This window comes from Hemicordylus capensis, chromosome 2, assembly GCF_027244095.1.
Source record: "Hemicordylus capensis ecotype Gifberg chromosome 2, rHemCap1.1.pri, whole genome shotgun sequence".
NCBI lineage: Eukaryota > Metazoa > Chordata > Lepidosauria > Squamata > Cordylidae > Hemicordylus > Hemicordylus capensis.
The window spans coordinates 292,221,862-292,247,935 of record NC_069658.1 but is presented as its reverse complement, the minus strand read 5'-3'; the positions used below and the strand labels follow the sequence as shown (position 1 = coordinate 292,247,935).

The 26,074-nt window shown below is 41.9% G+C and overlaps 1 protein-coding gene across 4 annotated transcripts in view; it reads right to left on the bottom strand.

Annotated features, from left to right (window-relative positions):
- Positions 1–321: 321 nt before the first annotated feature.
- GRM7 (glutamate metabotropic receptor 7) overlaps positions 322–26,074 on the bottom strand; it is a 715,175-nt gene continuing 689,422 nt past the window's right edge. For all 4 annotated transcript variants that reach the window (XM_053296402.1, XM_053296401.1, XM_053296398.1 and 1 more), the window contains one exon: positions 322–1,547. Coding sequence is in view for 1 of the 4 variants with exons in the window: in XM_053296400.1 (XP_053152375.1) it covers positions 1,498–1,547 (50 nt within the window). In the remaining 3 variants the exon portion in view is untranslated. The remainder of the gene's footprint in view (positions 1,548–26,074) is intronic.

The following is a 26,074-nucleotide window of genomic DNA, read 5'->3' as shown; positions in this document are numbered from 1 at the left end:
CACTTTGTGAAACAGGATGCTGGACTAGATGGGCCTTGTGATAGTCCTTGGACCTGATCCAGCAGGGCTGTCCTTATGTTCTTTGCATGTGGAAGGCAAAGAACATAAGGTTTAATCCCTAGCATCTCCAGGTAGGTCTAATAAATTCTAGTGCCTGAATCCTTGGAGAACTACTGTCTGTCAGGGTTGAAGTACTGAACTGAATGAAGCCACAGTTTGACTCACTATCAGGCAGCTTCATGTGTTCAGAAACTTGTCATCTTGATGCAAGGACCACAGAGGTAGAATACCAACTTTTTAAAAAAACATGGTTACAATAAATAAAGAAAAGTTAACCAAAATGTTTTATTGATACATTCTTGGACAATATCACAGGATTGAGAGTATGGAAAGAGGGGAGTTCTGCGGCAAAGATTGTTCTCACTAAATTGGCACATAAGCAGCAAGATTAACGAAATTACTTATTACAAACAGTATAAAACATACATGCTTTCCCCCCCTTTAAAAGTCTTTTTTTTTTTTTAATCACACTGGTCATTCAATAGTGGGGCATCAACAAAAAAAAAAGTTTCAAGACATGTAAAAGCCATTTTCTTTCTTCCAAATACCATAAGAATTATTGAAATTATTGCAAAATAGTTATATACCTTAATGAAAAGAACAAAATAGAAATACAAATACAAATATCCAACATAAATTGTTAACATGTACTGTAAAATACATTACTGGCATGCATTCCAAATATCAAGACAACCTCGATCAAAATTCAGCAATCCGTTCTGCTTTCTCTGTTGCCATCAGAAATATGAAAGGCAGAGAATGGAGGTGGTGGGTGAGGGGACAGAGTGAGGGGCTTGCTTCATCAGCACAGTTTTTGGTCTTAAGTATCTTTTTTCTCCCTTTTGTTTTAATTAAAAAAATAACATATATGAATTGCAGTGGTACAGTAATCATTATACAAGTCATCTACATAAATTCTTTTAAATCTCAGGGATCTTTTTTAATGTGCTAAAGTTGGAAGGAACAGGGCTTGCATGACACTGTGCATTCAAAACCAATGGTGAACCTCAGAAACAACATGGATGGCCATATGCAAAAATCCCTCACAAACTGTACAGAAAGTTCAAAAACTTGCAGTTTGGAAGTACATATAAAGACAAAATAGCCCCTTGAAAGTCACCATTGCCAATTGCAGTTCACCCAGGAGAAGCTGGGTCTACTCACGGGTCGGAGCTCATAGATCATACCGCCCATACAAAGGAAAAGGTCCAATATCACAGCCTAATGGCAGTGCCAGTGACTTATTAAGCCAAGAATAATTTAAGGATATTTTCATAGAGCAGCTGTTCAGAATACTTGGATCCTCCTTAATAACTGCCTGGCCTTCAACGCCTCCAGCAGTGCATATGCTGCAGTTTCAGGAACAGGCCTACACGAGGTTAGGTGACTGAATGGATGAAAATCTCCATCCTCCATGACTCCGTCTGATGCAGAGGACTAGATAACCAGGTTGTTATAACTGACATACTTCTTTTTTGCAGCAGGGCCTGAAAGAAAGGGGCAAAAGAAGAACTGTCACCAACACAATAATCTCTTGGACATTCTTCTATGGCTTCCTATTTTGAGCTGGGAACATATGTTGCATGATACTGAAGTCTATATAGCACTGCCATGCAAACATGACCAGAAAAACTAATCTTAGGAGAGGAGAGTCTTAGGAGAGAAGAGCTGGTCTTGTGGTAGCAAGCATGACTTGTCCCCTTAGCTAAGCAGGGTCCACCCTGGTTGTATATGAAAGGGAGACTAGAAGTGTGAGCACTGTAAGATATTCCCCTCAGGGGATGGAGCCGCTCTGGGAAGAGCAGAAGATTTCAAGTTCCCTCCCTGGCTTCTCCAAGATAGGGCTGAGAGAGATTCCTACCTGCAACCTTGGAGAAGCCGCTGCCAGTCTGTGTAGTAGACAATACTGATCTAGATGGACCAATGGCCTGACTCAGTACATGGCAGCTTCCTATGTTCCTAGTAGCCCACAAAGATGTTTACTAGTCCACTGCTCATGCATACAAATGTAAGTCATATGAAGCACATCAATATCAAGATCTAATCTGATCCAGTTTACAAAAAGCTTTCATATTTCATATTCATTTCATAAAGTTTCATATTCATACTAGATATGAAACAAATGATTGTTTACATGCCTGCTTGCAAGATTTTTTTAAGTTGTTATTGGAATCCAACAGACAGCTGACTACATCAACCGAAGTGGTGCCTCCAATCTAGACTCCAGTAGAAATTGATCAGTCTTAGTGTTTCGGTGACACACAATTATTGCAATATTCATTAAGATCCTTAGACCAGGCTAAAATATTTCACACTTCTACACTTATTTAGATAAATACCTGCTCTGCATATAATAATTTATGAACCTTTCATATTTTAGATTGTGAATCACCCAGGGACTTGCATATGGGGTATTATAAAAATGTGTTAAATAAATAGACATATAGATAAATAAATACATAAATAAGTTGTCAAAGCACATGATCCACTAGTTATATTCTTTGGCCTGACATGACACTCCTGCCTCGAGACTGATAAGAATGAGCAATTGCACAAGCAGTACTACTGCCGTTCTTCCCATTTACTCAATGGGAATATTTTCTATAGCATTGCTTGTGCAGCCACTCATTCTTAACAGCATTGGGGCTGCCCGCACATCCACAGCAATAGTGGCATGGAGCATTCCAGCACCGGAATGTTGTACGTCATGTCAGCCATTATCTTCTGGCAATTTATTGCCTTGTATCTCAGATTTCTGCACCCCCAACATGCAGAACCATTAAATAGTTTCAAGATTTGCAGCCTTGCATATAGTGCAAATACATTACATGTTCATTCTTTCAAACTGCCTTTTACTACATCTTTTAGAGAAAGATCACAAGATATTGATTGGACAAATTCAACCTGTGCTTTAATTAAATTATAACACCTACAGAAGTATTTGGAAACAAAGGCAAAAGTGCACACACACACTATGCAGCACAATCCTATGCATGTTTATACAGAATTAAGCTCCATAGTCTTCAGTGGGACTTAGACTCTAGTAAGTATGTTTAGGACTGCATCCTTAAGGTGTTACATGTGGAAATAACACCCCCCCATGAATGGGATATACATAGCTATGTGAAAAATAATGGTGATATACTAATATGTTATATTATTGAACCATTGTCTGAAAGTTGTTTAACTATTTAAATACATTAAAGCTTCCAAGTCAAGTAGATAAATGAATACAGGTGTGTGTGTGTGTGTGTGTGTGTGTTTGAAAATCAATCTTGTGGAAAACTGGAGGGTGTTTCTTTTGTATGAAGATAAAAAGGTTCCAGTCCAGTTGTGGATATATGCATATGGAAGCAAGTTAGTGCGCACATATCATTCTTGTACATGGGTGCTAGGGGTGGGTGCTGCATGTGTGATTTTTCCCTTCCCACTCCCCCTTCTCCATAAAACAGCTGATTATCAGTATTTAGCTTTTTCAATGAGTTGCACATTAATATCCCAGCTTTTCTATGAATGCTATATTGGATCAGAGCCTGTGTGCATACTCCTTTTGCAGATTACCTTGCTCAATCAAAGAGAATAGGTAAACCCTGAATTCTGTTGGACTCACTGGATCATAATACATGCTTGGTCATCAAATGGCAAATATCAGGTAGATGTTTGGAAAAATTGGAACTCATCAAAAAACCATGGTGACCAGGATCCAGGAAATAGCCAGGATCCAGGAATCTAAATTCATTCAAAAATCCAAAGTCATTCTATAAATATGCAAGGGGGTGCAGAATTATGAAAAAAGGAGAATCCCATACCTTTCATTGCTAGCTCTGAGGAGGAGGAGGAAGGCACAAGCTCTCAGCACAGCCCTGGATTGTAGGGCAGGGAGGGCAGAGGGTGTGTCCAATGCTGTGGTGGGCAGCCAGCGCTGGCCACTCTGCCTCCTGGCGGGAGAGCTTCAGAGACTGGGGAGAGTTTCAGGAAATGGAGAGGCCTTCAGGGAGGCCTGCTCGGGCAGAGAAGCCCTTGGAAGCCCTGCCCACCCACTGAACAGCTGAGAGTCAGTCGGAGGAAGGGAGCTGTAGCAGCATCTCCTCTTGTGCAGAGAGCCTTTGGATAACAGGCTAGCCTGCGTGCAGCTCCTGCAAGCTGCACCTATACAGGCTGGCTGAGCTGGGAGAGGGGAGAAAGGTCAATTTTTGCAGGGCAGGCTGCTCCCCTGTGGGGCCTGTCCCAGTGTGGGGCCTGGGGTGATCACCCTGGTCACCCCACTTTAAGGATAGCCGTTTGTGTGTGTGTGTGTATTTGAATATTACATATTGTATTGGTTATTAATATAACATTGTCACCTGGTCTCCTTCAGAATTTGCCTGTGTTTATGTGTTGCTGTGGATATGTCCTAAAGAACAAGGGATACAGACCTCACTAGATTAGCATCTATTATGAATTTTCCAAGATTATTAACACTTTGGATGCAATCCATTAAGAAAGTTTCCTTTACAGCCACATGGAAGCAAACGGATGTTCTACAAAACCGAAGATGTGTGCTCTTGCCTGAGTTATATTCATTCACTGTGTTTGTGTAGGGACAAATGCCAGTGGATTGTGTCTGCTGTTGTGGGGGCGGGGGTAGGAATCAGCTGTTACTTTCTAGGCATCTGCTGTAGCTAAATGCCATAAATCTAATCAGATAAGAACACCTGGTAAACAAGATTCAGAAAGTAATAACAGAAATGGTGTTAGATGGCATTGGATGCACACATAAAGTGTGCCAGAATGGATTGCACAGTGACTTTGGGTTTTAGAGCTTTAATGACTGATCTGAAATGAAACATACTGGTTCAAAGAATATCAGTTCTATGGCACGCACATTTTGTTGCGATTGTGCTGGGAAGCAGCTGCCCTAAACACTGCCGTGAAAAGGATGAAAGCAAAAATGATTCTTCTTAAGGAGATTAGCTGTGACATGGTCAAGTATGATCTGTGATGGAAACTTCTGATGTCTTTTTCTTTTTCAAAAAGCAGCTAAAAGGGGGCAATATGCCCTAATTTTGTGCTCCTAAGTTGCTATCCTGTGGGCTCGTGCACACGATCAAATGGGGGTGAAATGGAGGAGGGGCACATTCCTATCCTGTGACTCCCAGATGACCCCAACCCCCAGTTGGCTTACCTTCCCACGACTTCCAAAATGGCCACCGTGATGGGCGTGAGGGCCAGAACAGGCCGAAGACTGCCCAAACAGGGCAATTTACAACATAATGGAGCCGGTGAGGGCAGCGGGAACCACCAAAGAGACTCACCTGCGGCCTTGGAGAAGCCAGCCCCCAGAGGGGGTAAATTTAAAAAAATGTTTTTTAAAATATTGCAATCCAACCCCCAACCCCAACCCCGTCTGGGGTCTGGTCCAGTACCAAACCGAACCAGGGAGTTCAGTTTGATACAGGACATCAAACTGAACAGTTCAGTGTCGAACCTATTTGACATTGAACCTGTTTGCACATTCCTAGAAGGCAGTCCTCAGAAGTGTAGCAGCTCCACTCTGCCTAGCTTTTTTAGGGCTCTATGAAAAGCGTGGCCCCTGGCTCCTTGGAACAGTTTAAAATGGCATGGGAGCCCAGACGACCAAAAGAAAAGGTAGGTCAGGCTCTGCTAGCGTCTTCCTTCACTTTTACTTTAGGTAAATGATCTTGGCTACCCAGGGTCTGAGCTGCTGTGCTGGGAGGGCTCTTGCTGCTACAGATGATCAGCGCTACCTAGGTGAACTGTCTCCTACCCAGGTAGCTCTGCTCATGAGAAAGAACAGCCTCTGTGACTAATAGCAACTTTGAGAAGCTATCTAGATCAGGGCTATGGTACAGAGAGATAAAGGGTTAACCCTCACCCAGCGTCCCCATGCATCATGGCCCTGCTCCAATTTGTCTCCCCTGCCCCAGGCTGGTTTAGCATCCCCCGCTTCCTACAGTTGATAGCAGGCCTGAAATCAATGGTGTTCCATCAAGGCAAACAGCCCACTGGCCATGTATTGTGGCCTGCTAAGTGCTTGACAAAGCCCTGTATTGGTTGCCCCAAACAGCAGAAACATGACGTTTACTGAACCTCTGGCAGGCCACAGTTAGTGCAAGGCTGGTGAGCTGCATTTGGCTTGGTGGGTCACAAGCTGTGCTGGGACGGTTTACAAAGACTACTTCCTAATAACCTTGTACATTAGGCAAGTTAGTCATTTGCTCCCAAAACTTTCATTGAGAAAAACACCACACTAACCTAGACTGTACTAATAATTTCATGCTGAGCCTAGACCTGGTTGGAAATAGAGCCCAACTGCCCAGTATGTATGGGGATGTCTATTCGATGAATATAAAGACAAATGTAAAGTATTCTCATTATTTTGAAAGTTAAATTGCTAATTAAATTTAAATTTAAATTTAAATTTAATTTCAAAAGTTAAATTGCTAGTTATATCTCTAACAATGTTAATGAGTTATAATTCTCAGGTCTCCACTGGTTTGACCTCAGCCTGCAAAAGCAAACAGAAAGGCCTTGGCTCTCATAACTTCTTACTAGATTTACCACACTTCATACTTTACAGTTTTGTCTAGTACAGCCCTCAGGAACACATTCCTGTACGAGGAAAGTGCAAGACGATGACTGTTCTATTAAGATACTTTTTTCATTCATAAATATCACCACATTCAAGATATGTTATCATTATGTTTTTCTTCTTCTTTTCATGTTATGTAAGTTGCACAAAAGACATTAATTTAAAAAATGGTTTCAAGGAATGCTTTTTGCATTTTGTTTGATTATTTCATTATACCTTGTTAAATTAGATACTGTTTGATACAATTTAATTTAATTTTTCATTCTAAGACAAAAATTAGCTTTCATTTCCTTTAACATGGAGGAGAGCAGGTCCATCCCTGCTCCTCCTCTGATCACTACCATTGCCTTACTGGTGGTGCTCTCTGCCAGCTGCTCCCATGTGGCACAATGGCCATATGTGTGGTCAGCATGCACAGAGGTCATGTGCAAGCTGGCACCGCACAGGGGCAGTTGGGGGAGAGTCCCGCTGGTGTTTGGGGATAACGGGGGGGGGGGAGAACCACCACTTTGGTAATGGTGGTGAGCAGAGTATGATGGACCTGCTCTCCTCCATATTAAAGGGGCAGGATAAGCCCTTTATTTTAAAGAGATAGTGCCATGATTCGGCTTCTGGATTGCATTTTGGCATTTCCCTAGTCTAGGGGTCTTTCCCAGTTCTGCCTGGACAAGTGCTGGAAGTGGGGATGTGGTAAGGGAGTGCAGCAGCACAGGGATTAGCAGCTCCCTTTCTTCCTCTTCTTGCATTTAGTGAACATCAGAATTCTCACCATGTCAGAATAGGGTTCTAGCCTTCCATCCTTTAGTGCTTCTTCTAACACAAAAGTAGTGGCCACATTCACATATAATGTGAAACCTGAGATTGGCAAACTTGTGGTTTGGATTTTAAACTGTAAATTGCATCGCAGATGGTCATCCAACTGTGGTCCTCCAACCTTTGCATACAGGAGAGTGGAACCCCTCCCTGGGTCTTGGCCACTGGGGCTGATCCTAGCAAGTTCTATGGCCAGACTGTGGGCAAAGTGTCAGCACATCAGCAAAGTGGCCGTGATTGGCCATGATCTTGAAGTGCTGAGCATGATCGTGCATTTTTGGAGCAGTCCAACCATCCTCAGCATGGAATGGGCATTTAAATCCCTTTTAAAACCATGCCATGCCAGTGCTTCTTCTGACAGTGATGGCACCTCTGCCCTCCTAAAAGCCCTGCACCAAAATAGTTCAGCTCAAGCAAGATTTCATTGGTTGTGGGTGTGGGGGCACTATTTCCCTGTTACTCAGGAAAGGGAAGGGCAAATGATGAGTTTCTAGGAGGGGGTATGTATATGAGGAAGGGCAAAGGATCCTGGGGGGGGGGGTCTGTGCTGCCGTAACCTAGGATGCTCTTGTGAGGACTCCCCCGGCAAAGCAGTGCATGTGGACTAAACCACACTCCTGCTCCCCTGGCAGCTTGCTGCCAGTGGGCTATTCCTCCCATGAGAGGTCCAGTCTACTGAGGAGGACCATAGGGTTGCAAATTCTAGGTCTTCCAAGGACTGCTTGCTTATGGGTTGATCTAACCCAATAAAGGGGGTCCGCTTGTGTGGGGCCCCCTTTCTCTCTGGTAAAATATAAAACTTTTTGCACTGCAGCCCTCTACTCCCCTGGTGTCCCTGTTGCCGGGCTGCTGCATGGCTGAAGAGGTGACAGGAGGGGTGAGGCTGGTGCTCAGAGAGGCAACCTGCGAGAAGCTCTGAAGGATGGAGTGGGTGTGATCCCGGAAAGGTTGTTTCTATGGCCGCAGTTATGGTGGCGTCCGGGTTCAGTTGTATCACTTCGGTGGCCAAACCAGAGGTTTTGGTGGCAAACCTTAGAGCAAACCTAAGGTTCAGACTGGAGTTTGGTAAGTTAAACCACAGGTTGCTTTTGGCTTGAAACTGCAGTTGCATTAATTTGGACATAATGGTGTTCTAACCTTTTTCCCGTTTAACTCTGGTTTTGTGTTATGTATGAATTCGGCCAGAGAGTGAGCAATAACAAGAGAAGCCACAAATTGCTCAAAATCTGCTTTTATTTCTGTACACTGAACACCGCCTGTGCTTCAACGAAAACCTAATTTGTGCTACAAGATGTAATACTTCACATGGCTGTTGACGCGACTTTAAAAAGATTCATTTACAGCTTGTCTGGAACTCAGGCAAATAAAGAAACAGGAGGCCCTGCTATGGAACAAGAAGAAAATGGTCTACAAGAAGATTTGCAGTTAACTTTGGGGTAATTTGATTCCTGGTGCATTTGTTTATTGGACTGTTCCACTGCTTCCATACAGAGAAAGCTTGTAAATTACAACATCAAGGCTGCTTAATGTCGTAGTATTTATTCATTTTGCAGAGGCAGTTGTAGGACTCTTCTAATCAGATTGTTTTAAAGTGTATATTAAGTTCAGACATTTTCAAGCTCCTCTAAGGAACTCCAGGCATACCAAGTAGTCACACTAGCAAGATGATAAATATTTTGTGTTTCTGGGTAAATGACCACCAGAATAAAAGCATGTTTAATGGCGATGTTTTATAAAGAATGTATACCAGCACTGTTGATTAACAGAATGCAAGTCACAGCACAATCAAGTGCCCAAGAGAACACTGCTCTTCAGAAGCATGTCAATAAAGGATGGAATTATTAATATTTTTAGAGGCATGCTGCTGTGCAATCTTAAGATAAAATAAAAAGGCCATTACAGAGGCAATATTTCTTAATAATTCCTAAACACATACAAATACAATGCAAAAAGTGCTTCACTTTCACAGCATGGGAAATGATAACATTTTTCTAGGACAGCAGGAGAAATAGGAGTTATGTATTTGCTGTAAATGACCATTTGTCTAGTGGATGGTGCTGGAAAGAATTTTAGAAGTGATTCAGTCTGGCACACTAGTAGGGAAACACTGCTCTGAGACATAGTTTCTCAGTAGCATGTTACTAAAACAAAACGATAGAAACAAACCATAGATGGGGGTATTCATAGGAATTTGAGTGAATTCTATGTTTAGAATTCACATTACAATCTAGAACCCATTACCATTTATAGTTTCTACAGATTTAGAACCCATAACAATCTATATATTGTAATCAGTGAAAAAACAGAGTTACCCACAATGGGGCTATTCTCACGATCAGCCAAAATCGGGCTAGGAGAGCCTAGCCCGATATTGGCTGATCATGTAAACCACCAGGCTCACAGGCGAGCCTGGTGGCTTATAAGTGGCTAGCCTGCTTTTTTTTAGCCCTCTCCTTAGCCCGGGTTTGCAGAGCGAGTGCTCCGCAAACCCGGGCTTTCCAATTGTGAGTAGCTGTGCTGCGGCTCCGCGCCACGGGTACTCATGAGGAGACCCCTGGAGGGGAGGTGAAAAGCCGCCTCCCAGCCCCAGGGGTCTCCCCAGTCTGCCCTGCGCGCCCATGCAGGGCATACTGGAGCTTACGGGGGCCACGCGGCCCCCAAGTTCCCCAGCCCCCGCTGGCTCCGTCACGGAGCGGGCAATCTTGTGGGCAGCCAATCCAGCTGCCCAGGGCTTCCTCCGGGATTGTGTGCGGGGAGAGCGGGCTTAGCCCGATCTCCCCGCAAAAGCAGCAAAAGTGGGTCTCACTGATTGTGAGACCCGCCTCTATGTCTTCTTAACTAAGATTGACCTGACAGTTCTTTTAGTTCATTCTAGCGGTGATGCTCCCCAACAACTCAGTGACTGGTGGCCACTTTTTCCCCCTCCAGGGTGATGTTGCATCATCCTAAAAACAATACTTTCTGCTATCATTCTGGGAATCATGAGAGAAAAATGGTATCTACTAGCTGCCAAGAAGTTGAGGAACTGCACAGATCCTCCCAAACAGCTGTGCTGACCCATTTTGCAGCCTGCAAATGGCGGGCAGGTGAAATTGGGAGACATTTGGCTCAGGCCTACTTTTTACAACAGTATTAGAAAAGCTGTTATTCTATGCAATTGTTCATGAAACATAATCCCATTCCCAGGTTTCAGTACTCATCTTATGCATAATGCATGCAAAGACTCTGAGGTAACTGAGTGGTCATTTTTAAAATGCATATGTTAGTGTTTGGAAGGAAAATCAATTGCTTTATTTCAAACACATTCAGCTCTATATTCATGCTTCTGCTGCTTAGTGTCTCCTCTGCCTGCCTACCCCGACAAATGTTTACAGGTCATATACACTAAATGATCACATGTATTATCATGATCACATTATCTATCATGATGTCACACCAGATTGTACAATTGAAGATATTTTTACACCTATGCTACTTTGTAATGTGGCAATCCTGTTACTAGCCATGCTCGCTACACAGTTCTTGGGGGTGCTGCAGTTAACCTCTAAACCTTAGCCTTTCCACCATTTCCTGTCCTCAGCCTGTTTGGAAGAGAAACACTGGCTGCATTCCAGTCAAAAAGTCATTCTGGCAAGGAGTTTTCCTAAAAGACATTGTTTGCAAAGGACTGCAACAAGCCAGAGGAAATGCTCCTCTGATTGCATTGATGCATAGGCAGAGAGACATGGGACATACCCAATCAGAGTTGAAAAGAGACAAAAGGAAAAGGAATTCAAGCCATTTTGACATGCTCAAGGTTACATGAACTTTCCACCTTGTTACCTCCCTCCTGTTATCAAAATTAAGCAAGCATATTCCAAAATGTGTGATGTGGCCTTCTCCAAATGTCTATTCAGGTGATTGCCCAGAGCAATCACTCTTTTATAAAACTTCCTTTTGTCTAAAGGAGCATACAGGGGAGCCACCTGACACAACCCAGCCAATAACCAATAGTCATGCCTTATCAGGAGCAGGAACTCCTAAAGTCATCAGGAAATTCCTGAGGGAGACCATCTACTAGTCTGTACTAACAACACCTCAAACATGGAATAATGCTTTTGCTAGAGCTTCCCCCGCCTCCCCCCCGCTACTGCCATCACACCTTTGATGCCTACATTTGCCACTTTTACAGCTTCCCACCAGATGCTGCAACCCATGTCATCTGGGTTCATCCAGTGGGCTCACTTTGTGCTTGAGCTCTCCAGAGAGAACATAGGAACAAATAAAGCTACCGTCTACCAAGTCAGACCATTGGACCATCTAGTTCAGTATTGTCTACCCAGACTGGTAGTGGCTTCTCCAAGGCTGAAGGCAGTAGTCTCTCTTAGTCCTAACTTGGAAAGGCCAGGGAGGGAACTTGGAACCTTCTGCACATGAGCATGCAAGCAAGAATAATTCCTAAATCTATATGCAGGTAGCTATGACAAACCATTTTTCTCTTTGGCCCAGTTCATACGTAATATGGAACCATGGCTTCAAAGAACCCATCGTTTTGCAGCCCCACCCCCACTCTCACATCCATGTTCAGATGTTGAGGAGAAGAGCCTCTATGCAGTAAGTGAGACTGTAGAGAGGCAGTGGAGCTGGCTGTGCAGCTTCCTTTTTTCCTGAAAGACACCCCACTCAGCCAAAAGCAGCTGGAGCACTGGAGGAGATTCCTCCCTCAACTCTGACTTGGGAGAACGCTAACGAGGGATGTGCATGGAACCATCTGGCATGGTTCGGTTCAAGGCCAGACCGGCATTGAACCCAACTGGGCCAGTTCGGTCCGGCACCCCCTCGAACCCCCCCCCCCCGTTTGGTATGAAGGGTTCACGATCTTTAAATTCTTTTTTAAAAAAGAAAGTTCCTGGAGGTGTTTGGGGCGGGGGGTCCCGTGGAAGTTCCCCCTCCCCCAGCCAGCCTTCTAAATCACCACCTTGCCTGGTTCGGGTGCTCTTCGGCCAGTTTTTGGCCTTCACCTGGTGGCTATGTTTGGGGCTGGGTGGGGGAGGGAGAACTGCCACAGACCCCACCACCATCTCCAGGAACTCCCCTGAGGGGAGTAAAAGGTAAAATAAAATAAAAATAGTTTTTAAAAAAAGAATTTAAAGATCGTGAACCTCCCAAATTTGGAGGTGGGGTGTTCGGTCAGGATCTGGACCAAACCAGGGGGGTGTTCGGTTCGATCCTAAACCACTGAACCCCCGAACTGAACCCCCGAACTGGTTCACACATCCCTAAGGCTAATATCAGTGCCACATTCAAATGTACTGGTGCCACAGGCAAACCAGAGGTTGAGACAATGAAACCTAAAGATAACCAAAGGTGACAATTTTATTTTATTTATTTATTTAACATATTTCTATACTGCCCAAAACTTGCATCTCTGGGCGGTTTACAAGTAAAATCATTTAAACATTAAAATAATTAACATTAAAATCATTTAAACCCAACATTAAAAATATTAAAACTATTGATTGATTGATTAAGTGCCGTCAAGTCGGTGTCGACTCTTAGTGGCCACATAGATAGATTGTCTCCAGAATGATCTGTCTTCAACTTGGCCTTTAAGGTCTCTCAGTGGTGCATTCATTGCTGTCGTGATTGAGTCCATCCACCTTGCTGCTGGTCGTCCTCTTCTTCTTTTGGCTTCAATTTTTCCCAGCATTATGGATTTCTCAAGGGAGCTGGATCTTCGCATAATGTGTCCAAAGTATGATAGTTTGAGCCTGGTCATTTGCGCCTCGCGTGAAAATTCTGGATTGATTTGTTCTATGATCCATTTGTTTGCTTTCTTGGCTATTCATGGTATCCTCAAGTACCTTCTCTAGTACCAAAGTTCAAAAGCGTCAATACTTTTTCTATCTTGCTTCTTCAAAGTCCAATTAGATGTATAAAATATAATTAGATGTATAAAAGTATACATCTAATTAAAAGCCTAGGTGAATAAATGTGTCTTCAGTGCTTTTTAAAAAGTTGCCAGAGATGGGGAAGCTCTTATTTCAACAGGGAGCGTATCCCAAAGTCCAGGGGCAGCAACAGAGAAGGCCTGTTCCGCAGTAGCTGCCAGACGAGTTGGCGGCAACCACAGACAAACCTCTTCAGATGATCTTAACAGGCAATGGGGCTCATGGTGAAGAAGGCATTCTCTTAAATACCCAGTACCTAAGCTGTTAAAGGCTTTATAGGTAGTAACTAGCACCTTGTATTTTGCCTGGAAATTTATCGGCAGCCAGTGTAGTTCTTTCAACAAAGGAGTAATATGGTCTCTCCTAGATGATCCAGAGACCAACCTGGCTGCCGCATTCTGTACCAACTGCAGTAGTCCAGCCTAGCGGTTACCAGCATATGTACAATCATTTTTGTACATCAATCGTTCATCTCAAGAGGTCAATGCAGTGGGCATATCATTTAAAGCTTATACAAAGCACCTCTGGTCACCACCTCAACCTGGGACACCAGGGAGAGGTTTGGATCCAGAAGCACCCCCAGACTGTGTACCTGTTCCTTCCAGGTAAGCATGACCCCATCCAGAACTGGCAGATCAAAATCATCTCCTGAGTTCTGACCCTACGCAATAAGTACCTCCATCTTATCTGGGTTCAGCCTCAGTTTGTTATCCCTCATACAGCCCATTACTGCCTCCAGGCAGGCATTTAGGGAAGTTATGCCTTCTTCCGATGATGTTGACATGGAAAAATAGATTTTGGTGTCATCAGCATATTGGTAACACCCTGCACCAAATCTCCTGATGATCTCTCCCAGCGGTTTCATGTAGATATTCAATAACATCGGAGACAATATGGAGCCCTGAGGGACACTGTACAAAAATTAAGATTTGAACAGTCTCCAAGCGACACCATCTGGAATCTGCCTGTGAGGTAGGAGAGGAACCACTGAAAAACAGTTCCTCCCATCCCCAATCCCCTCGGATGTTCCAGAAGGATACTATGGTCAACAGTACTGGAAGCCGCTGAGAGATCCAAAAGGACCAACAGAGTCACACTCCCTCTATAAATTCCCAGTTGAAGATCATCCATCAGGTTGACCAAGGCATTCACCTCATAGCCCGCCTGAAAGCCAGTCTAAAATGGGTCTAGGTAATCAGTTTCCTCCAAGACTACTTGGAGCTGGGTCCAAAACATAGTTTGGGGAGGGAAATCACAGGTCCATTTTTTCCTTTAACTATACGTCCCTGGGTTCAGAAGTTCAGTTAGCAAAACCGGAGGTGAAAGGACCTCCAGTTTCATATGTCATATGAATTTTGACTTTCTCTCTCTTTTCACCCTCAAGCCTCTATCCCCTTTCCCAGTACTGTAACTTGGTAAACATGCTGCTAGATTAACCACCCACCTTTTCATTTCCTGTACCCCCATTAGCCCTCAATAAAATAACTTTTTGTTTTCAAAGTCACACCTCCTTCCTCTGTATTCCTGTTCCACTGCATCAATGCCATGGCCATAATCCCATAGGACTTTGAGTATGTTCTTGCTGTTCATGAGTCTGCACCCATTTGATGCTAATTCCACCCCCCACTTTAAGCAAAGCATAGAAATGGACCATGGCAGCAGACAAGTGTCCAGCAGACCCTGATAACAATCCAACAAGCATGTATGTTGCACAATATGCAATGTATTTGAGGAGGCCCCAGGCCCAGGTTAATCACTGGCATCTCTAGGCAGGGTGAATAAAGACCCCTATCTGAAACCCTGGAACACTGCTAGTGGTTATACTAGAATAAGGGTTCCCTACCAATGGTACTCCAGATGTTGCTGAACTACAACTCTCATCATCCTCAGCCACAATAAATTGTAGCTGGGGATGATGGGAGTTGTAGTTTAGCAACATCTGGACTACCACTCATTGGGAACCCCTGTACAATACTGAGCTAGATAGACCTATGGTCTGGTGAAGCAGATAGGCCAATGGTCTGATGAAGGCAGCTTCATATGTATACCTACTTGCATGCATGTGAGACATCATCACCCATTACAATCCATACAGCACGTTCACTCAAATTACTATGAAGACCACATGATATCTATCTATCTATCTGGTAACTGCCACTGAAAAGCAATGCCTCAAATAACTGTGGGTGCTGGGACTCAGCTTCATCATTTCTCTGGGAAATGTGTTGTCAACTTTTTCTTCTGCCTATTGGCTACAACTAAGGCAGGAGTTAAGGAATTAATTACATAGGAACTATATCTATTGAGTCAAAGCAACTTAAAAATGTAGTCTGTTTCACCTGGGATTATTTTGGAGAACCCTTACTGAATATTTTTGCCCACTTCCCTTGTGAGTTGGAATCAGAGGCAATGGTCAGGGTTTTGTTCTAGTGTTATATGCCCAGCCTGAACACTTTGTCAGTAGATTCTACTAAAGTGCAAGGGAGTGCATGCATCATAATAGCTATATAAATGCTTTTAGAAAGTGTTGCAAGAAAGGAACAAATTGGTTCAAAACAAGTATATTAAATTGTCCTGAGGGACTTCAAGGGAACAAAAAGACATCTTTCTTATCCCAATCTCACAAGGTACAACCCCAAAATGTGGCATAACTCTCGATATATATCTGAAGAATAGAAACCTGAGGTATAAGGGCCTAAATTGTCACTGCAAATAGGATCAAATTAAGCAGCTCTAGACACAGCCTGAAAAGCTAAAAGGAGATAAAATGGCATGAAGGGAGGAAGAGCTTCAGGTTGCTTAGCAACTATTACCATGTCTGTGCATTAGATGAAGGCAGTTCAAACTTTAAGATAGTTAATATTTGTTTCTTGGGATGTAGGAGGAGCTTTTCAATTTCACTATATCACAAAATAAGACCTCTGTCATTGTTAGGGACTAGGCTTCTGGAACTGCCAAGCAAAACGTGTTCTTTATGGCAAGTAGTATAGAAGAGAAATTAAGGGTTTCAGGACCTATCTATTAATAAGTATACAACTTTACTTTTCCCAGGGTGGCAGATCTGGTACTTTCAGGGATGAGAGTAGTCCTATTCACTCTTCCTGTCCAATACACTACTGTGTACACACATGCAGATCTGTACCAACACAGTTATTTTCATGTAATTTTGAATGTATGTAGAGCAGTATTTCATCATGTAAAGGGAGGAAGTTTTCTCCCTGCGGCTATCAAATTATTTACAGCTAAGCCACTGGTGCAGCTACTTAATGGAGTACAATCAGGTCCTTGTCCTAACTTTGAGCTCCTTGAAAGAGTCCAATCTGGCTTTTTAAGAGCACTCTTCCTTTACACCAAGATGTGTCTCCAATGTGGTATTGAGACGGAAGGCTGGGATGATCACCATCGAAGCCAAAGTGTGGATGACCACAATTATTTATTGGTTGAATGTTAACACAGCTCCTTTATGACTTATTGATAATTTCCACTCAGAACGGACAAAGAATGTCGGCAGAAAATTATCTGGCTTCTAATTAGTCTTCTCATATGGCTTATCATCAGTCTTTTTTGACATCCTTGGATTTTGAGAGGGCCAAATACATTCTTAAACAAAGAATGCTAGATGTAGAATTTCAGCGTGATTTAAGTAAGTTGCCCAGAGCCTATAGGACCCTCAGGCAGACCTTCAGTCTTCAGCCAGCACCATATCTAGTTTCATTGACTGCACCTAAATATTACTGGGCCTTTTTTCTAGGGCCACTAACACCCTCCCATTATTTATTTGATTTTTATACCGCCCTTCCAAAATGGCTCAGGGCGGTTAGAAGGCATATATAAAAATATATCTGTTTTTCAATGTCTTTGCCCTTGCGGATCAGGAGAGCTTGAATCAGTTAACCACATTCTTTTTATAGTGTTTTTTATTATCATCATTTGTGCAATAAATTAATTCCACCCATATTAAAGAATCTTCCAGGACGATCGGACAGATTTTATATTTGAGTTCTTTTTGCAGACAAAGATAGTAATATTTCATAGAATGTAGCAAAATTATGTACTTTAGTCTCTAGATAATATCAAGCAATCATAGTGTTTCCTTAAAAGGGAAGCTTTCTGGACAATTGTTAATTTATAATCGTTAATTTATTGGACTGCTGTTATCTATTGTAGGGGAGTGTACAAAAGAGGTTTTGTGTTTCTTTTTGAGCTCGAAACGAAATACAAAACGCTTGAAACGTTCAGTCAAAACAGTGGTCAAGCCAGCTGTTCTGATTAAACATTTAAAACCTTTCAAGTGTTTTTCTAATGTTTTGAGTTCCATTTTGGATGTCTGTTTTTCCGGAAAGAGCTGGTCTACCAGTTGGGGTCGGCGGGTAGACCTGCCTCATGTGGCATAGACCGGGCCTCCACTCCAGACTGAGCACATCGGCCTGCCTCAGAGGACTGGTCTACCTGCCGACCTCAATCAGTAGACCAGGTCTCCCTGGGAGAACAGCTCTCCAAAATGGCACTCAAAAAAACTCAAAACAATTCAAGCTCAAAACAGAGAAGCTTTGTTTTGTGCTCAAAACAGGCCCTTTATTTTAAGGGCATTTCGTTTTGAGCTCAAAACACTCGAAATGGCTGTTTTGAGCTTGAACCATTTCGAGCTCGAATAATTTGGCACATCTCTAATCTATTGTAGTTTCATTATTTTACTTGTTTAATATTATTTTCCTTTTTCTTTCTCCCCCCACCTAGTCTTTGATCATAATAAAGATGATGATGTTTTCATTGAGCAGTACAGTTCCTACAACTCTGAGGGACTTGTACTCAGGTTAACTTTTAAAATGAATGCATATACAGTCAATTCACACAAAATCATGTGCAAGTGTACAGACACCTGAATGCATGTATAACTGATGTTGCGACTGATGGTTTGTTCAGTGCTCATACTAGAATCAGCTAGCATGTTAGAGATCTATCTATGGCTTAAAAACTATTGTTGCATGTTTTCAAGTATATGTATGTACATATACATACAGCTGAACCCAGAACTTCTGTTTTGATTCCCTGAAGCAGTAGTAGAAGGGTTCAAAAAATTTTGTCATTTGGATGGAAAACAACACCATTACAGGCATCAGAAGAATGTCTGGGTCTCCCATTGAAATAAATGGTAAATGAAAATTAAACAATAAAAATGTAAATGAATACAATTAATAATGAACCAAATAATGTATGCAAACACAATAAACAAACATGGGTAAAACAAACAAACCAAAAACATTTTTCCTCATGTGGCACAGCAGGGAAATGCTTGACTAACAAGCAGAAGGTTGCCGGTTCGAATCCCCCTGGTACTATATCAGGCAGCAGCGATATAGGTAGATGCTGGGAGGCATCATCTCACACTGCGCAGGAGGAGGCAATGGTAAACCCCTCCTGAATTCTACCAAAGAAAACCACAGGGCTTTTGACTCTGTGGGTGCCAGGAGTCAAAATCGACTTGACGGCACACTTTGCTTTACTTTACAGACACCTAATAGGTGCTATTGCTGAAGGTGGTAAAACACACCTAACTGGATTTCCTTTTGTAAAGCAAACCACCTTGTCTGGAGCAACAACAGCACTAGAGAGAAAACCCATTCCTTCTCCAGTCATTCACATTATTGTCTGACCATATATACATAAAAGGGGTGCAGAATGCTTTGCAAATCATATGGGGATTCTTGTACCTTTGGTCACTTTGAGCTGAGCTTCTGTGATGCTGCAGAATAGTTATAAACATTCCAACTTCAAAGAAGGAATAATCAGCCATGGAAAGCTGAAAAAAGGGATAGTTGGGAGGAAAGTGGGAGATCATTTTGACTGGAAAAAATTCACAGGACCTAAAGTTGATAGGCTATGAATTGCAAAGAACTGTCCAAGCAAGAGCCTTGGGTGAAAGAGTTGAGAGCTGCGGCACCAAAGATAAAAGGGAGAGCAAGGGAGCTGAAAGATGAGGAGAAACTTCAAACATGTTTGAAAAAAAGAAGTTTTTTGACAGGAGTCGAAAAGGGATGCATGCTCATGGTGAAGAGGGAAAAAGAGTGGTGAGAAGAGCTACATTTTACAGTTTGAATGAAAAATAGACAGCCAAATCTCTAATTTCCAGCCCACAGTTTGATTGTGGCTGCTGAAAAGACGATAGCTGCTGGGGGAAAATTCACTCTGTTTGCAAATAACCTATCACCCATATCAAGGGGTAATATAGCCCTCCATTTTGGTTATCGGTTTGCTGTGAACAGAACTGCAAATCCGAGAGAAATGTTAACAGACATGACAAGTGGTGTATTGATACAAACAAGGCTTGAATTCTAAATAGAGGGCCAGTTCAAACAACATTGATAGCAGCACACATTAAGAAAGAGGGGGTGGACTGACAGTATGCCCATTGCGACATCCCCCAGAGATGTCCCAACACCCTCCAGAAACATCTCTTTTGCATGTGGGGACTGTTCATCCAAATGCTGCCTAAACACACACTCCTAATACTGGTTTAAACATTTGTATTGGTGTAGGGGACATTTGGATAGATAAAAAGAGAGCTATATTTCTTCTTGATTGGGCTTATGAAACAATTTAGATTTTTGTAGAAATCATCTGCAATATTAGTGGACAAATGTTCACATTGAGTTTTGCCTTCCAACACTAAGAGCTGCAGTGTTCATTTAGATGACAGCATTATGATAGATGGTGCTTCACACCAGCATTTTTGTGGGTGTAATACATCACTGCCATACTGGAAACTGAAACATGCTGAACTGGAGAAACCTCAACATCACTTTAAGTTGTTTACAACTCTCATGTGCTTAGGCATTAGGGTTTCTCATTGCTTTGTGATTGTACATCAAGAATCAGGGAGTTTTAGGCACATTGATTTGAAATGCTACTGCAGAAATAAAATTAAAATCTATGTATATGCTTCTGATCTTTGCCTTCTCCAGCCTAAGCTTCTCCTAGAAAATTCTAGTCTATAAGTTTGTCTCTGTGCTTCCTCAGCACTAACTGATTGTCCCTGAAGGCATGGTCCCTGCTTTATAATTCAGAATAGAATACATTTCCCTCTTTTAAAAAATCACTGAATCTTTTGTTCTGGGGATCACAAATCACATCTTCACAACCATGAATAAATGTATGGCATATGGACAGAGCTTGTTTGAAACACCTCACTGCCATTTTTGCAATCTGTTGTTTGGATGATTTAGCGGGGGCGGGGGGTGTACTGTATTCTGCCTGGCCTCTATTGGCTGTGGGGATTCCCTTTTGGCTTAGAATTACCAAGAACAATGCTAAATCACAACTATGGACATTCTGGGGAACAAATGGTAGCAGCAAGCCAAAAGGGGACAGGAGGGCTACTATTGAGTTTCACCCACACTGTCTAGCCTTCCTTTTGGAGAACTCTTGACCCAGTCCTAAAAGTAGGAGTTGTATGAAAAGTTATCATGGATCCAAGAAAAATAAAAGTATCAACTTCTTGCGCAGGATTTTGTATAACTTGTAGAATAGAAGCTGACCAATGTTTTGAATAAGGGACAAAGAGCAGCAATTGTACTTGCAGCAGAATAACAAGGCAGTATATATGTTTTTAGCACAAAAAGGATATACAGTACAGAAAAATAAAATAAATAGTGCTAGATGATCCACAAACTGCAGAAAAGGAACACAGTTAAAACAGACAGTATCTGTGCTTGGCAGTCGAGAATCGTGCTCAATTTAAACCAAGTATATGTGCCTTTAAATGGGGGGAAATACACAATAATGCTAGAATTTTGCATGCAAATAAAAATGCAAAATAATGATTTGGGAAAGTTGACTCTTGCAAAAGTTGCATACCTGCTTTTGTGCCCTGAGTATGCAGAGGTGCACCTAGGAAATTTTGGAGCCTGGACCTAAAGGCCACCCCCTGCAAATTAAGTATCATCATCATGCTCAGCTAGGTGACCACATCACTCTGGCCAGACTAAAGAAGATTTGGGGGCTCCCAGGGGTTGTGGAGACCCTGGCCTTTGGCCCGGAAGTCCAGGGGTAAGAGCATACTCAGTGAGTATGCAGTGTCACTTTTTGACAAGGTAGAAACATTTCTGGCTGTTACAGGCAAAGTGGTTCACATCCTTGTTTCTTAAGATTAGTATAATCATTGCTTTTGCCATGGTATATTAAAATGAATCATCATGTACCCATTTACCTGCCCCAGAAAAAAACACACCAGTCAGATAAATCTAAAAAAAAATGTGATTGCAAAATCCTTGCAGAGGCCTCCTCTGTTGCCAGATTTGGCTTTTTTAAAGCCAAATTTTGGGTTATGGCCCATTTGACTCATGAATATACCCCTTAGGTTCTGGCCACACTGGCCTTCTTAATATTGTCCTAAATATATCTAGTCATTTAGAATCTATATTTTAGTTTAGAATCTATATTTTAGTTTATTTATACACACTTATATGCCAGTTTGCATTTATGTGCTTCCTTCTTAGGAATATTTCTTGACTGAGCCATGGTAGTTACTCCTGAGGCTCTCTCGTTATTAGCCTTTTTAGAAATGCATATTTACCATGTCTACCATTGCACAAATCTCGAAGCAAACTCAGACTGCATAACCATGGAAGTAAATTATTGAAGAACTGTTGAGCCTTTTACCCAGGGGACTAGGAAAATAGTACCATATAAAACAGTCGCAGAACCATAAGTAACAATTACAAATTTTCAACATGACAGTTTCCTTTAACTGGGATTGCTTTGAAGTTCCCAGAGGGCTATAATATGCAGCAAAAGGATGACCTTGGCTGTTTGCCAGAGGACCTAGCCACTTGAAGTAAGAGTTTCATTTTAAACAAAGTAGCATTTCCCCAATTTATGCACTTCATGGAAGTAGATGATCATGGTGTTCAGTGTTGATTGCTGTAGGAAATTACTGCACTTTTTAATGCAATTATATAATACAGATACCACACCATTTTACTGCACTTACTGTACCATTTTAATGCAATGATAGAGGCCCTATCTAAATTTAGAATTGATAGTGGCTGCTTCAGTGATAACAACACTCTTCAGAAGCCAGAAGATAGCACTGAACAGCCATAACTATGGAGATATGAATGGTATAATGTCAGCTTATTACTGCTGTTTACTGTATTTCCCCGAATCAAAGATGACTTAAAAAGTATAACTTAAATACAGGTTACACCTACATTTAGTTGAAAGGAACAGGACTCTGAATTTAAGATGATCTCTTGATTTAAAGTCTCCAAGTGGCTCACAACACATGTATAAAACAGGTTAAAATAGTCAGCACATTAAAAATGGATAGTAGCAGGCCAAGAACACAGGAGAAGATGAAAACATTTCAAAAAGCAACATCAAAAGCCTTCTGAAGGAGGAGGGTCTTTAGCACTCATCCAAAAGTTGAGAGTGAGAGGGGGGATGCCTAGTTTCTTTAGGGAAGGAGTCTCTCTTTAGTGCCTTCCAAGCAAAACTCTCTTTATTGCCTGCCAATCAATATTGTGGCTGACCCCATGGCTGATCTCAAAGCTAAGGAAGGCTGAAATAGGCTCATATAGATACATCACTTATACACTTAATGAGTTTATTATATGCACCCAAGGAGTTCCACATCTTCAAGAAGGCTTCTGTGCATATAGTACAGCACTTGTTGATCAGGAACTGCAAGAATAATCAGATACACATCCAAACGCACAACAGAATGTACATCAGGGTATAGATTCCATATTGTCTTGCTTCCAGTCAGATGTTTTCTGGCGCAACTTGTGAAGTGTAAGTATATTTCTGTTAAATGTGCTAGAACAGCTAGATCAAGATGAGGGGAAATAGGGAGTCTGAGTTAGGGACATGCAAACTTGTGTAGAATCTGTGTTTGTTACAGACACTGGAACGGTAGAATAGCTTGCATCTGTTACTGGTCACACTGGGTTTCTGCAGTGTCTTTCCTTTGGTGGGTATGAAGGCACACACTAGAACCTTGGTATGACAGAGACACAGATACTTGCAATATAGAGACACATATTGCTTCAAAAGCAGGGTCCCAACAAGCCCACTAAAGGGACTCCATTCCCTTTAATCTCGCTTCTCTATTCACCTTGGTCATCTTATTGTACTTGGCCAAGAGTAGTCTGACCATACATCCCATCAAACCTATGATCATGTTACTAGCTTCAGGATACTGAACAATATGTGTATTTGGAACCACTTGAAATATACTTGTCATTGTGTTGAGCCCTGACCCCCAATGCAAAGAACCCCAATGCAAAGAAACTGACTGATTTATGTCACTTCAAACCTCTTAGGCAGCCTCTCTATGAAAGGGGTGCTTTAGCTGCAATGTCACAAGCATAATCATTTTATGTAAACTGTTTTGAGAACATTTTTGTTGGGAAATGATATATGAATGAAATAATGATTAAAGCTATTGATGATGATGATGATGATGATGATGTTTTGCCACATCTAGCATCTTAAGCAGAACATAGTTGCTCTATTCTTCTCTAGTTACCATTTCAAAGCCCTAAAGCACCAGTACAGTATACTGATGTATGGTATCACTGTTCTTTACCAAATGTGCCACAATAGATCCCAAATGCACGAAGATGTGCTGTGCAGGTGTGCTGACTGAAAATGTGCCCATAACTGAAAGCATGTCTTCCAGTAAGACAATGATTAGATACCGGTTTGTGTGCAAGAGGAACATTTCCCTTTGCCAATGTTGAGATCTCTGTATAAGATTCAATGAGTAACTATGGTTGTATAGCAGCCCTAAGATCAGCTAATAATTCTTAGCATTATGTGTTGTTATCAAGGAGGAATTTTACTCTAATTAGGGCTATTTGTACATTTATACCAGGGCTGCTTACCTTTGCCCCCCCCCATTTTTGGACTACAACTCCCATAATCCCCAGCCACAGTGGCCCATAGACAGGGATTTATGGGAGTTAGGAACATAGGAAGCTGCCATACACTAAGTCAGACCATAGGTGCATCTTGCTTAGTATTGACTACACAGACTGGCAGTGGCTTCTCCAAGGTTGCAGACAGGATTCTCCCTCAGCCCTATCCTGGAGATGCCAGGGAGGGAATTTGGAACTTCCTGCTCTTCCCAGAGTGGCTCCATCCCCTAAGGGGAATATCTTACAGTGCTCCCACATCAAGTTTCCCATTCATATGCGACCAGGGTAGACCCTGCTTAGCTAAGGGGACATGTCATGCTTGCCACCACAAGACCAGCTCTCCTTGTAGGCTAACATCTGCAGGAGGGCCAAAGTTGAGCAGCCCTGATTACACATACAACTTTCACTGCAAGTCTTTTAGCTCAGTTCGAGTATGTTAAGGTCATTTTAGGGTTCCCCCCTTCAGTTACCCTACTATTGACATTCCTGAGCTTAGAGGATCTCTGGAATCCTGTATTTATAATGCTGAGTTAAATGGCAAAGGCTGAGAGACCACAACCACAATAATAACTAAGTGTTCATTCACTAGAAATGGATTTGAAATGAGACATTTTAAGGACTGGGAAATATATGCTAATATAAAATGTCAGCCTGGAATGATAACTCAAAAACATCATGGAGGGCAAGCTCCTTACAGAAGAATTGTTATTCTTGAAGTAGGTACTATCTGATCTCTGAATATCACACAAAACCTCTCAAATACTGGTTCAAACAGGACAGGGAAAACAAGGAGAAAAAACAAAAATGCAACAAGTTGACAGCAACCTGCATCGCAGGAAATAATGTTCCAAAGAAAGAAAATTAGCCTTTCTAATGCAATTAACAGTAAATAAGAGATGTTAGGGTTATGAGTATTTTGACAGATCACAATCAGCAAACATTTACAGATGACTGTCTTTTCTGAAATAATAACCACTTGGCTGTTGATGCCCCTTTGATACTCTAAGCAGATTGTGTATCATTTGCAGAAAATATATACTTTTCAGCACACCATCTGGAGCATGGTAATATCTGATTGACTGTATAGACAGCTAAACAATGCAGTATAGAGAATCAGCAGGAGATCAGCATCCTCCAGATGGCATCATTAATATAGACAATTTCTAAAAATAATTTATAATATCAGATCAATTTGTACCATGAAGGAATGTACTTCAACCCAAGGATCCATCACCACATTATAGTTGGCTTAAATGTGTTTGGATTAATATTTATAATTAAACAGACAGCCACTAAAATAAGTGCACTTACAGTCATGTCAAATAGTTTAATAAATCAAATGTAGGTATAAGCCTCTGGACATGGACTCTGATCAATTGTCTCATGAAAATTCAACACGGTCCTAATTTCTAATAGCATTCCTTGCACATAATTTAAATACCTAATAATTGTAGTATTATGGGTTAATAGTATAAGTGGCCTGAAAAGTCATTACAACAAGTTATTGCCTTTGGCTTGCATACCTAATATTATATAATTGTTAAACAATAGTAACTCAGGCCACAATGCCATGCATATTTACTTGGGAGTAAGTCTCAGTGAACTCAGTGGGTGGAACTTACTTGCAAAGTTGGTAACCAACTTGTCCATGAACATTTGAACACCAAGGCAGGATCTAGAGGTGCACTTGAGGTGTCAAACTGAGATGTATAACCAGGAGTTGACGTTGGCTTGCCATATCAAGTGCTGCTTGCCCTGAA